The sequence below is a fragment of the Puntigrus tetrazona genome, chromosome 22, assembly GCF_018831695.1.
Source record: "Puntigrus tetrazona isolate hp1 chromosome 22, ASM1883169v1, whole genome shotgun sequence".
Classification (NCBI taxonomy): Eukaryota; Metazoa; Chordata; class Actinopteri; order Cypriniformes; family Cyprinidae; genus Puntigrus; species Puntigrus tetrazona.
Window position 1 is genome coordinate 8913883 of NC_056720.1, and position 12593 is coordinate 8926475.

General features: G+C 42.7%; 1 protein-coding gene across 10 annotated transcripts in view; it reads right to left on the minus strand.

The window, feature by feature from the left end:
• patj (PATJ crumbs cell polarity complex component) overlaps window positions 1-12593 on the minus strand; it is a 103463-nt gene that overhangs the window by 21317 nt on the left and 69553 nt on the right. For all 10 annotated transcript variants that reach the window (XM_043223442.1, XM_043223443.1, XM_043223433.1 and 7 more), the window contains 2 exons: window positions 7893-8089; window positions 195-286 (listed from right to left, as the gene is read on the minus strand). In XM_043223442.1, the coding sequence (XP_043079377.1) occupies window positions 195-286; window positions 7893-8089 (289 nt within the window). The remainder of the gene's footprint in view (window positions 1-194; window positions 287-7892; window positions 8090-12593) is intronic.

Here is a 12593-nt window from a genome sequence, read left to right on the forward strand (position 1 = left end):
ATAATGGATAATGATATTATTCTGATATAACTCCAGAGGTAAAAACAAACACATCATAATAAATTCACGATGTCATTATTTTTAATGAGTTAAAGAATTCCTAACAAAGCTGAAATGAGAGTCATTTCTTAACGGTGAACAGATGGTCGCGTGTATAAACAGCAGGCTGAGGGTCATCTCTGAGGGTCTCTTACCTGACTAGGACGAGTTTGACCTTTGATGCTGCGCTTTTTATTATGGCCGAGGCGTTTTGATGGCTCCTGCCGTACAACACCTGGTTGTTTATCTGTTAGAAACACAGGAAATTATGTTAGCACAGGACAAAAAACAAGACTTGTTACAGAAAACAGTAAAAGAAAAAAAAAAAAAAAAAAAAAAAAAAAATGTCAAAAACACACACACACACACACACACACACACACACACACACACACACAAAAAAAACTAAACAAAAAGCAAACCTTGGGGTAAAACCGCGAAAGTGAAACGTTTAAAAAGATTTAATCAAATCTAAGCAAAGCCAAAAACAAAGCAAAGCAAAGCAAAACAAAACAGAGAAACTTGGGGTAAAATCGCAAAAGTGAAACGTTTAATTTTTTTTTTTTTTTTTTTAAAAGCAAAGCCAAAAACAAAGCTAAACAAAACAAAGAAACTTAGTATCGCAACCAGGCAAAAAAACTAAAGAGTGTGAAAATAACTATAAATAATAATTTAAAAAATTATATTAAAAAAGAGAATTAAATGAAAAAAGTAAAGCAAAGCCAAACAAAAACAAAGCAAAAAACTAAAAAACGGAGGAAAACAAATAAATCAAAACAAAAACAAAAAGTGAACAAATGTGTAAAGATTTAAGAGTATAACTGAGATGTGAAAATAAAACAAAAGGACAACAACAGAGAAACTTGGGGGAGGGAATGCAAAACTTAAAACAAAACAACACACCACTGCAGTGGACAATGAAGAAAGGGTGGGGGGAAATACCAACAAAACAAAACATTAAAAATGTATGTAATAATAACAATACAAAAATAATAAATGTATGAAAATGTAAAGTAAAAATTAGAAAAGGAACAGAACAAAATCTCTTTCTCTCTTTCACACACACTGCAACAGAGGTAAAACAGGTAAAATATGGAAGAAAAAGGTAACAAAACAAAAAAAATAATTAAAAAGTAAAACTGAAAAACTTTGGGGAAAACGGCAACAAGTTTCATATAAACTTTACACTTCCACTCTTACCTGAAATCTGAATGTTGAAAAAGCCTATCATGTCCATGTTATTTAGTCAACAACCAATATATAAACAAACATCTAAATCTGAACTCAGAACCACATAATAGCGTGGTATTTTTGTGTAAGAGTTTGCTCTGCTGAGCCGAGTTTGTGAGCGTTTGACTTGTGTCTCCGATCACCTGTGACAGAATCATTAGGCGGGAGCACTAGCAGATCGTGACTAATGCCGCAGTGTGTTCACATCTAATGGAGACAGATATTAGACAGAAGGTCAGCAAGCACAGCTCCGAGCCTCGAATTCCACACCAAAATACGCCATTCGTATGTGTCGACCAAATTGTTAAATCGATAGGCAATTCCGAAGAGGAAACGAACGAGGAAACCAAAATGCCATCTGAACGGGAAAAGATGAGGGAATTTATTGTGGGATGCAGCAATATGGAGGACCAGCTGAGTTCTTTCAGAAATTAATTGCCTTCGAATGCCTTCCTGAATTTGAGCTGAATGTAAATTAAAGTAAGTTTTGTGCTATTTTCTGAAATATTACATATCAATAATTGCCTGAATTAATCTGAAATATAATGTGGAACATAATATATATTACTACTTAAATCAAAGTTTTTGTTTACATTATATGTGTACATTTATGTATATATAAATACACACACATACAGTATATATTTTTAATATTTACATGTATATTCATTTATGCATATTCTAATATTTTAATTTAATATTTCTATAAATATACAGTGCACACACATTGTTATACTGTATACTGTATAATATATATATATATATATATATATATATATATATATATATATTGTGACGGGAGGAGCCAACGACAGACACAGTGGGCGTGGCGTCAGGCCTCGGAGAGGCTTTTTATTAACAAAAATAGTACAAAATAAAGTGTCCAAGGGGAAAAGTGTCCAAATAAAAGGGGAAACTGGTGCCCTCGTTGTGCTTCTGGGATTGTGGAAGGTCAGGTAGTGTTCCAGGGGGGCAGGGTCCAGGTAAGGGGCGGAGTCCGGCGGTCGCACGCGCTCCCCTCTCCTGTTCGGGGGCGCGAGGGGCGGCGGCTTCTTCCGCGGCATCTCCGTCGCTTCTTTCCTCCGGTCGTCAGAGATTTAGGGGATTTAACGGCTCGGCATCCTGGCCCGTCAGCCGTATCCGGGTGCAGTCGTCGCCTGGACTGTGCGGGTCCCACGACGCGCTTGTCTAGCGGCGGGACGAGCTCCTTCACGCACCCTTCCTGGACCCACGAGGACACCAGCGTGCATGCACGGGGGAAGAGACCGGTCTCCCGAGGAGAGGCGCGCAGGGCATTTAACGGCGGCGGTGACAAGGCTAAATCCCCTTCAGGTGTGCCTCGTCACACGCCGCCAGACCTGGCGATACCACGCCCCTCCTCTCGAACACACCCACTCCCGTCGGGAGCCTGGTGAAGGGCGGCGAATAAAGGACGGGGTGATGGTGACAATAAAGAGGAGGGGCAGCCGACTCGTCACATTCCCTCTCCCAAGCGTCAACCCCGTCAGGCGGTGCCGCCACGCAGGAGTGCTACCTTCCTCAACCAGGCTCCAGCGGTCGGAGTGGGCGGGGCAGGGATTCCTCTCGGCAACTCCTCTCGCACCGGGACAGAGAAACCGGGAATTAGTCGACATGCTCAACCAGCCACCGGGTAAATGACAGTAAACGCAAGCGTCACTTACCCTTCCTGGTGGCTGGGAGCGAAGTCTCCGTTGTTCCTCCGTCCCGGCATGGGTACCAGCGAGAGGATGACGTCATCAGATGTCGCCCAACTGTGCCGTCTAAGCTCCGCCTTGCCCGCATTCTCCACCACTGTGACGGGAGGAGCCAACGACAGACACAGTGGGCGTGGCGTCAGGCCTCGGAGAGGCTTTTTTATTAACAAAAATAGTACAAAATAAAGTGTCCAAGGGGAAAAGTGTCCAAATAAAAGGGGAAACTGGTGCCCTCGTTGTGCTTCTGGGATTGTGGAAGGTCAGGTAGTGTTCCAGGGGCAGGGTCCAGGTAAGGGCGGAGTCCGCGGTGCGCGCGCTCCCCTCTCCTGTTCGGGGGCGCGAGGGGCGGCGGCTTCTTCCGCGGCATCTCCGTCGCTTCTTTCCTCCGGTCGTCAGAGATTTAGGGATTTAACGGCTCGGCATCCTGGCCCGTCAGCCGTATCCGGTGCAGTCGTCGCCTGGACTGTACGGGTCCCACGACGCGCTTGTCTAGCGGGGGGGACGAGCTCCTTCACGCACCCTTCCTGGACCCACGAGGACACCAGCGCATGCATGCACGGGGAAGAGACCGGTCTCCCGAGGAGAGGCGCGCAGGGCATTTAACGGCGGCGGTGACAAGGCTAAATCCCCTTCAGGTGTGCCTCGTCACACGCCGCCAGACCTGGCCGATACCACGCCCCTCCTCTCGAACACACCCACTCCCGTCGGGAGCCTGGTGAAGGGCGGCGAATAAAGGACGGGGTGATGGTGACAATAAAGAGGAGGGGCAGCCGACTAAATCACAATATATATATATATATATATATATATATATATATATATATATATCCACACAGTGTTTTTGTTATTACTTATAATATGAATTGTAATTCAATATATTTCAATATATTGTGCATATTAGATACATAGGTACAAATAAGTAAATACACTTCTCAAATTGTTATATATTAAATATTAAAATATAGATTAGATTTTTTTAATTTTCAATAATCTGAGGAAAAACATCAAGGAAAAAGATAAGAATTTTATTTTATATACTATTTAAATTTTAAATGAGAGGACAATTCCTGTGGCGTTCGGCTAATTCAATTCAGAGTCACACTCACAAATGAATAAACTGTGCATGTATAACAACATAAAAGTGACTTGGCATTATCAGTTTCGCATTGAATAATGTCTTAGGGCGAGGTTGCGGGGTTGAAGGAGCTGGAGAAACACTCGGAGAGATAAAGCGAGCAGGAGAGGGAGGCACAGACACAGTCTGAAACTTCATTTGAAATTCATCTGGCCAACTGAGGCAGAATCCCTCACTCTCGTTTGCACATTAATAGTTGAGGCGCAGATACAGGTAGAGGGAAAGAGAGAGGGACCAGGTGATCCAGATCCACAACAGAGAGCCCCTCAAGACTCAAAGTGATTTTGGCTGTTTGAGAGTCACCCGGATGACCCCCAAGCCCCATGCTTCATTCAGCATTAGACCAGAATGAAAATGAAACTGATAGAGACCACCATTTTCCCCTTGGATTACAAGGGGCTCAACAGGAAAAGGCTATTACCTAGAGAAAGAGAGAAATAGATAGCTTCTAAATCCTGACAACTGACCCATAGTTCTTCACTGGATGTTTGGTTTAATTCATATTTCTGTATCATTAGTAATAAATTATATTATTTGGGTAATATAGTTCACTCATTAATATTAATTCTATATATAATATTGAATATCAAATTTAAATGTCGTTAACACAGTATTTACAAATATTTGCTATTTTTACTGTTAAATTTTTCAATAAATATTAAATGCAGTCTATATTCACACATTCATAAACTATTCAAAATGCTATTTGTTTCATTGTGACTTGCCGTTTCTTTGTACATTTTTGTGAAATTTGCTTGCACTTTTAGCGTGAAAGTGAAAATTGTGCAGATTGACAGATCAACAATAGATGAATGGATGGATAAAAGGAAGGAAGGATAGACAGACAGACAGACAGACAGAAAAAAAGAATTATCCAATGGATGGATCGATGGATGGAGGGAAGAACCAAATGAATGATAGATAAAAAGAAGGAAAGAATGAATAAGAGATAAGATAGATGAATGGATAGAAGGATGGAAGGAAAAATGATAGATGAAGACAAATAGAAGGACTCAAAGGAATGAATGACAGATGGATGGATATGAGAGGTGAAAGGAATGAATGATAGACGATAAATAGACAGAAGGAACAAATGATAAATGATAGATACACACAGAAGGATTCAAAGGAATGAATGATAGATGGATAGAGATAGAAGGAACAAAAAATTAATAATAGATGGTAAATAGACAAATAGAGATGATACCCTTCAGAGACAGCTACCAGGCAAAATCATTCCCGCCGTTTGGTAAATCGGACCATGCCGCCATTTTCCTCGTACCTGTTTACAAACAGAGGCTGAAACAGGAAGCCCCGGTACAGAGGGAGGTGTCACGCTGGACTGACCATTCGGTGGCCGCCCTGCAGGACGCTTTGGATGACGCAGACTGGGCCATGTTCAGGTGTAGCTCCGAGGACGTCAACGTGTTCACGGAAGCGGTGGTGGGATTCATCGGGAAACTAGCGGATGACACGGTAGAGAAAACCGTCATCAGGACGTTTCCCAACCAGAAGCCGTGGGTAGACAAAACTATCCGCGACTCTCTGAGATCCCGCTCCGCAGCCTATAACACGGGGATAGTCACCGGGGATATGACTGAATACAAGGCTGCGTCGTACGGCGTGCGCAGAGCGGTAAAGGAGGCAAAGAGGCGCTACGGGAGGAAACTTGAGTCACAGTTTCAACACAGTGACTCTAGGAGCCTTTGGCAGGGACTGAGAAACATCACGGACTATAAAACGCCAACCTCCAGAGTGGAGAGCGCGGATGCTTCTCTGGCAGACGAGCTAAACACCTTTATGCTCGTTTGAGGCTGCAGCTAATCACGCTAATCACGCTAGCGCCGCTAGCGGCATGATGAACAGCACGCACGCCGAGAGAGCCGGAGAGGAAATCGCGTTCACCATTTCGGAGCACGACGTAAGGAGGGCATTCAGGAAAGTGAATACCAGGAAGGCAGCAGGACCTGACGGCATCACAGGTCGGGTTCTGAGAGCCTGTGCTGACCAGCTAGCACCGGTGTTCTCTGAGATATTTAATCTCTCCCTGAAACAGTCTATAGTCCCCTCATGTTTCAAAGAGTCCATCATTGTTCCTGTGCCAAGAAACCTCAACCATCTTGCCTAAATGATTACCGCCCTGTAGCTCTGACGTCTGTAGTGATGAAGTGCTTGAGAGACTCGTCAGAGACTTCATCACCGCATCACTACCGGACACACTGGACCCACTTCAGTTTGCTTACCGCCAAAACCGGTCTCACGGAGGATGCCATCACACACCTCCTCCACACAACCACAAGCCACCTGGATTTTAGGAAAGGGAACTATGTGAAAATGCTGTTCGTGGACTATAGTTCAGCGTTCAACACCATAGTTCCCTCCACGCTCACCTCGAAGTTGGAGGTCCTGGGACTCAGCCCATCCCTGCGTCACTGGATCACCAACTTCCTGACCGACAGACCACAAGCCGTACGGATGGGAAAACACACCTCATCCTCCTCACTCTCAGCACTGGAGCCCCTCAGGGTTGTGTTCTGAGCCCCTGCTGTACTCGCTGTACACACATGACTGTGTGGCCACTACAAACTCCACCACCATCATTAAATTTGCTGACGACACTGTCGTGGTGGGCCTTATCTCCAACAACGATGAGATGGCCTACCTTCAGGAGATCAACAACCTGGAGAGATGGTGTCAGGAGAACAATCTGCTCCTGAACGTCAGCAAAACAAAGGAGTTAATAGTGGACTTCAGCACGGAAGCAGGTGCGCTCTTACCATCCCATCAAGATCGACGGGACCCCAGTGGAGAGAGTGGACAGTTTCCGTACCTGGGTGTTCACATCACGCAGGACCTGTCTTGGTCCTGTCACATTAACACCCTGGTGAAGAAGGCCCGGCAGCGTCTATACCATCTGAGGCGCTTAAGGGACTTCAGACTCCCATCTCAGGTGCTCAGGAACTTTTACACCTGCACCATCGAGAGTGTCCTGACGGGAAACATCACCTCCTGGTTTGGAAACAGCACCATGCAGGACAGGCGAGCCCTTCAGAAGGTGGTGCGGTCAGCTGAGCGCACCATCCGCACTGAGCTCCCTGTGCTGCAGCACATCTACAACAAGCGGTGCTGTACCAGGGCCAGGAAGATCGTGGAAGACCTCAGCCATCCCAACAATGGACTCTTTTCTCTGCTGCGTTCAGGAAAGCGCTTTCGTTCCCTGAAGGCAAACACAGAGAGAATGAGGAGGAGCTTCTTCCATGCAGGCCATTCGAGTCTGAACCAGAGAACACCCAGCACCTAATTACCGGGATTCGATGTTCACCCCTCTTTCCCCAGATACTCGCCACTTACTTTGGACAATTGCACTAGCCACTTTGCACTGGACACTCGCACAGCCACTTTACATTTTACACTTTTTTTTACACTACACTTATTTACATTTTATTTTTTAAACTTTGCACACTTTTTTATACATATTTTTATACATTATTTTATTTTATATTTATATATATTTAAATTCTGTTTTTCTGTTTTCTATTTTGATGCTGGACAGTTGTAAAAAGCATTTCACTGCATGTCGTACCATGTATGTATGTGTATGTGACAAATAAAATTTGAATTTGAATTTGAATTTGATAGATGAAAAATAGATTGAAAGAATTAATGATAGATGGATAGACAGACAGAAGGAATAAAGTAATGATTGATAGACAGACAGATAGAAGGAACGAATGAATGAATATTAGATGGATGACAGACAGACAGCTGCAGACCTCTAACAGCTCGTCTCCCACTCGGATACGTGTGTCTCTGCTGGCCGGTCCTCCGGCGGTGATCCCCACCACGAAGATGCTCATGCAGGAGCGATCCCTGTTCCCCGCCAGACTGAGTCCCAGGCCGTTCCGGTCCTTCTCCAGCTCCACGATCAGCAGCTCTCCCGGCAGGTCCGCGTACCTCTGCCTGATCACCTCTACAACACAAACATAGAGAAAGACACATCAGACAGGGACCAGGACTGCAAACACAAGCAATTACTTCACTGGAGGACAAAGATAAAGGTATTGTTTACATGAGCGTGTACACGTCAAGCTGAGTATAGTAAACAGTATTGATGTGCAATCCCAAATGCCCCAAGGCTCAGGGAGCAATGCATTTCTCATTTTGAAAACGTCCTCGGTATGTCATCCGGGAACTGAGCCGAGCATGGCTTAAAATTACACATTACTTCTCCATATGCAGTTCTTTTTAATTGAAAAGCCAAAAACTATTGTAACCCAACACATGCAGCGGCACCCATCGTAGGGTTGTTTCCAATGACAACAGACAACAGAATTGGTCCCTATATTAAAATATTGTTGATGTATTCAAACATGAATCAGAGTTATGTCTCTTTTTTTATAAACAAAGCACAGAGTACGTTTTGAATCATTAGCATTGGGTTCCAAAAAAAGTGTTTTCGAAAATCTCCAAAAGTATTGGAAAACCTTTCAGAAATTTCCTGGACATTGCCGCCTTACTACAAAAAAAAATGCTTGGTCCATAAATAACTAAACTTTTCTTCAGTAACTTCTGGTAACTTTTAGGACTTTTTCCATCCCTTTGCAACCTTAGTTGCCAGATCTTACTAAAAATAAATAACTCAAATAAAACAAGCCCATAATAAATTCAAATTCAAATCCAAATGCATTATTTGGTAAATAAATCACATCTCAAATACTCACCTGTCTAGTTTATTAACTCCATAAATTGTATCCCTTTATAAGCCAAACCCAAACAACAAGCTCAAAGGCACTTCAAAAGCATGAATTATAATAAGTGGACATGGCAACCCTTCAAAAGTGTGTTCTGTGAAATAGCCTTCCAAACATAAACAGACCACAACACATGATGGGGATTTAGCACAAGTCTCCAGTCATTGTAATTTTACTTTGATGCTATGGTGTCAGTCTTCAACAGAGTGCGTTCTGTTCTTTACAAACACAAAACAACAATTTAGGGGATTTACTCCCATATTTAAATGCAATTATTACTCCTGAAGTTTAGTTTTATAGTGCGTATGTTACTATGAATCAATCAACAGGTCAGATATTAAATTTTTAGAGCATCCTGTGAACTAATTTAAATTTTTCTCTGACAAGAATGAAAAAATTAAACGCTGATGCGTTACAGGCACTAGAGATTTTCCAGGTTGAGTGGAGAATGGAATTGAATCTTTTACAGCTCACGGCTCAAGTGATATTATATCTAGACTTACAGAGCTCACGTAATCGATTCATGTCCACATGCCAGTAACAGGCTGAAAGAAAGACAGAGAAGAGCCTGCGGTATTTAATCGCTATGAGCGTTTTAAACCGTGGCATATTAATCTTAACAAAATGGCCCTTAGTTGACCTAACACAAGCTCAAATCAAAACTAGGCCTGGTTTATCCTGCGGCACATCCTGCAAAAGGAAAAAGTGAAAGTCTCACTTTGCTTTTACCCGCCTCGCATTTCTCCAAAGTCTGTATTATATGGCTGTTATGGAAATGGCGTCTGAGCCAGGACTTCAAGGAAAAGTAGTGACTGGACTCTTGAGCACCGGGAACATTTGATAATCTTCCAACCCAGCTGCTTCTCATGAATCTCAAAAGGCTTTACAGATTTTTTTTTTGAGGGTTCTTCAGTTTTCATGCTATCAAAATTCAGCGTAGGTGCTGCTGGTGGCAATAAAGCAACAAAACACTTCAGACGTGGATGATTCGCTGGCACTTTTAAGCCGCAGCGGACCATCAGTTAGGACTTCATTGATGAGAAACCGTGAGGGAACTTCGCAACATGGAATCAAAGAAACCCAGGCAATTTGTTCTAAACAAAATGAGGCCACTGGCAGATGGTTGGTGAAGATGTTTTGCACTTTCTCACAACTTTCTCCCATCCTTCAAAGTCTTTTCCAAATTTGAACAATCCCTTGTGACACTCATCGTGGCTCTTTAAACGTGCGAGTTTCATAAGTCTTTTCGATTTAATCCACAGCTGTCGCACGTATGGGAGGTCAGAAATGTTTATATCTGTGACCTTTCGCGTTATGAAAGCCTATCGCTGTTTCCTTTATACTTCGGTGTAGCTCTTCAGGGGCACATCGAGAGAGGACTGTTACCGTGTGAGAGAGGCCTAATTAAAAGCTTCAGGACTGTAGGAGAGACATAAAACTTTGGCAAATGGATGAAGCGAGAGCGTCGAGAAAAGAGAGCAGGTCAAAACAGACAGGGTCTGCCCGTGTCTGATAACTGGTCTAGTACATTAAAAGATGATTTTACGCCTCATCTGTGAAACAGCAAAAGCATTAGCGGGTTTATTGTTGCCGATTTGTTTGTGTTTATTGAAGGGGCTCCAAAAAAAAAAGTTTCTCATTAATGCATCCAGAAGAACATTTAAAGCTAGGGTAGGCGATTTCGAAAAGGCATGCTAGCTTTGAAAGCATAAGATCCCACCCTCTATGCAAATCACTCTCCTAAGCCACGCCTCCGTCAAAACATACAAACACTAACCAGACATACAATGAGAGATGGATTTGTCTCAAATTATGTTATGTCTTAGTCACTGGAAAGAAAACTTCCCAGGACAAAGCAAATAATATTACAATAACTTCCTTTCTCGCTCAGTCTGCAATAGCTCAATGGGACACGCTGATGACCAGGGCTTGACATTAACACCCTCCGACTCGCCAAATGTGCTGGATTTCAGCTGTGGTGGACAACACAGTGACTCCAACTAGCCACTCTGGTGGGTTGAATTTTCTATACAGAAGCAGAACTCGCCATTAGTGCTTGTCTGAGACAAGTCAATTTTTTTAAGAGGCAAGTGAAAGGAGAAAATTTTACTTGCTCGACCGGACCACTAATCTGATTAAAGCATCTAACTGCACTGAAATTTTGCTGAAAATGGTTCTGACTTTAAGCAGCATGTCTATGTGAGAGAACCTTGTGGCGAAAACAAAGCAACAAGCAACTGCACATAGAAGAAAAATGAAAGGATCCATCAACTGTTTTTGCTTCATTTGGTTAATAAAAATAAACAAAGATCACAGCAGAACAGTCGTTTTGTTAATGAATGATTCGAGTTTTTGAGGTTTGAATCATTTGAGTAAATGGTTCAGTGGTCCATTCAGGCACTTGCTTCTTTCATGAATGAATCAGCAGTTTGAAGGAATCTTCAATGACTCAATTAAAATATAGTCACTTGCTACCACCTACTGGTGAATGTAGACGCAGATTTCACATGATTGGTATTAAGTCATATGAAACTTGACAACAAGTAAATTGTGGTCAGTGAAAATGCAGAGTGGGTGCTAAATTTGGAAAACCACTAGCCACAGTGGCTGGTGAGCCAAAAAGTTAATGTCAAGCTCTGCTGATGATGTATTACGTCAGGTATGCAAATACATAAACTGACAAGCAGTCTATCGTAGCCCTCGAACTAAGGGATATAACTGAATGAACATTTTAACAATTTCCACAGGTGATATAAACACATAAATTAAATTCATCTATCAGGATGTGAAGATACTTTCAAACAGCTTAACAAAAATGTTTTTGAACTAAATCACCTACTCTTTACCTACCTACTCTTCACCTACATTAACAAAAAGCAAACTACTTTTCACTTAAAATCGGTATAGACAAATGGTGTCACATAATTTCCTTAAGAATATATATATATATGATGTTATTACTTTCTGAATTAGCAATTATTTCCAATCAAGTGTGACAAGCCTTTTATTTTATTGATCCATTAGGTTGCTTCATGTCACTCAGCTGATCATTGACAGTCAGGTAAGAGGCGTATAATGCACAACGAACATCAGATCCTCTGCGTCAGGACCCATCACATGCTAAAAGAGGTGGAAACAAAAAAACAACGGAGCATTAATTTGATAAGACCTATCAAATTTGAGACAGTCAGCGAGAAATGAAGAGTACAAGAAGAGTAAAAGAAAGCAAATAGCATACTAACACTTGAATGACCTTGAGGCAACCACAGCATCTAAATCTCTTAAGGACCGTGAAGGTCACCTTCAAGACTTTTATTCTGATTGAGAGGTGTTTCGAGGACAGCGAGCTCATCCTTGATCAGATTATGAATATTAGAGGTTAGCCGGTCATTCAGCAGAAAACGGAGATGCTTGTTTGATGCTTGTTTTGGCCGTTGGGTGCTATGTACATCTATCCACACATTACACACCGTATTCAGTAAGCGGGAACTCCAAATGACAAAGTGCTCAGACTGGCATCTGGTGACCCATCAGGACATCATTCAGAGAAAGGGAGGGAAAAATAGAGCGCGGTTTGCTAATGCTGGCCCTTCATCATTGTCCAGGCCCTCACCACGGGTCGCCCTCCATCTTCAGCGAAGGGAAAGAAGTGCCAGAGAGATACTGGCGAAAGCTCAAGGACTTCGCGTGCCAGACGGTGTGCATAAACTACAGTAATGAGAA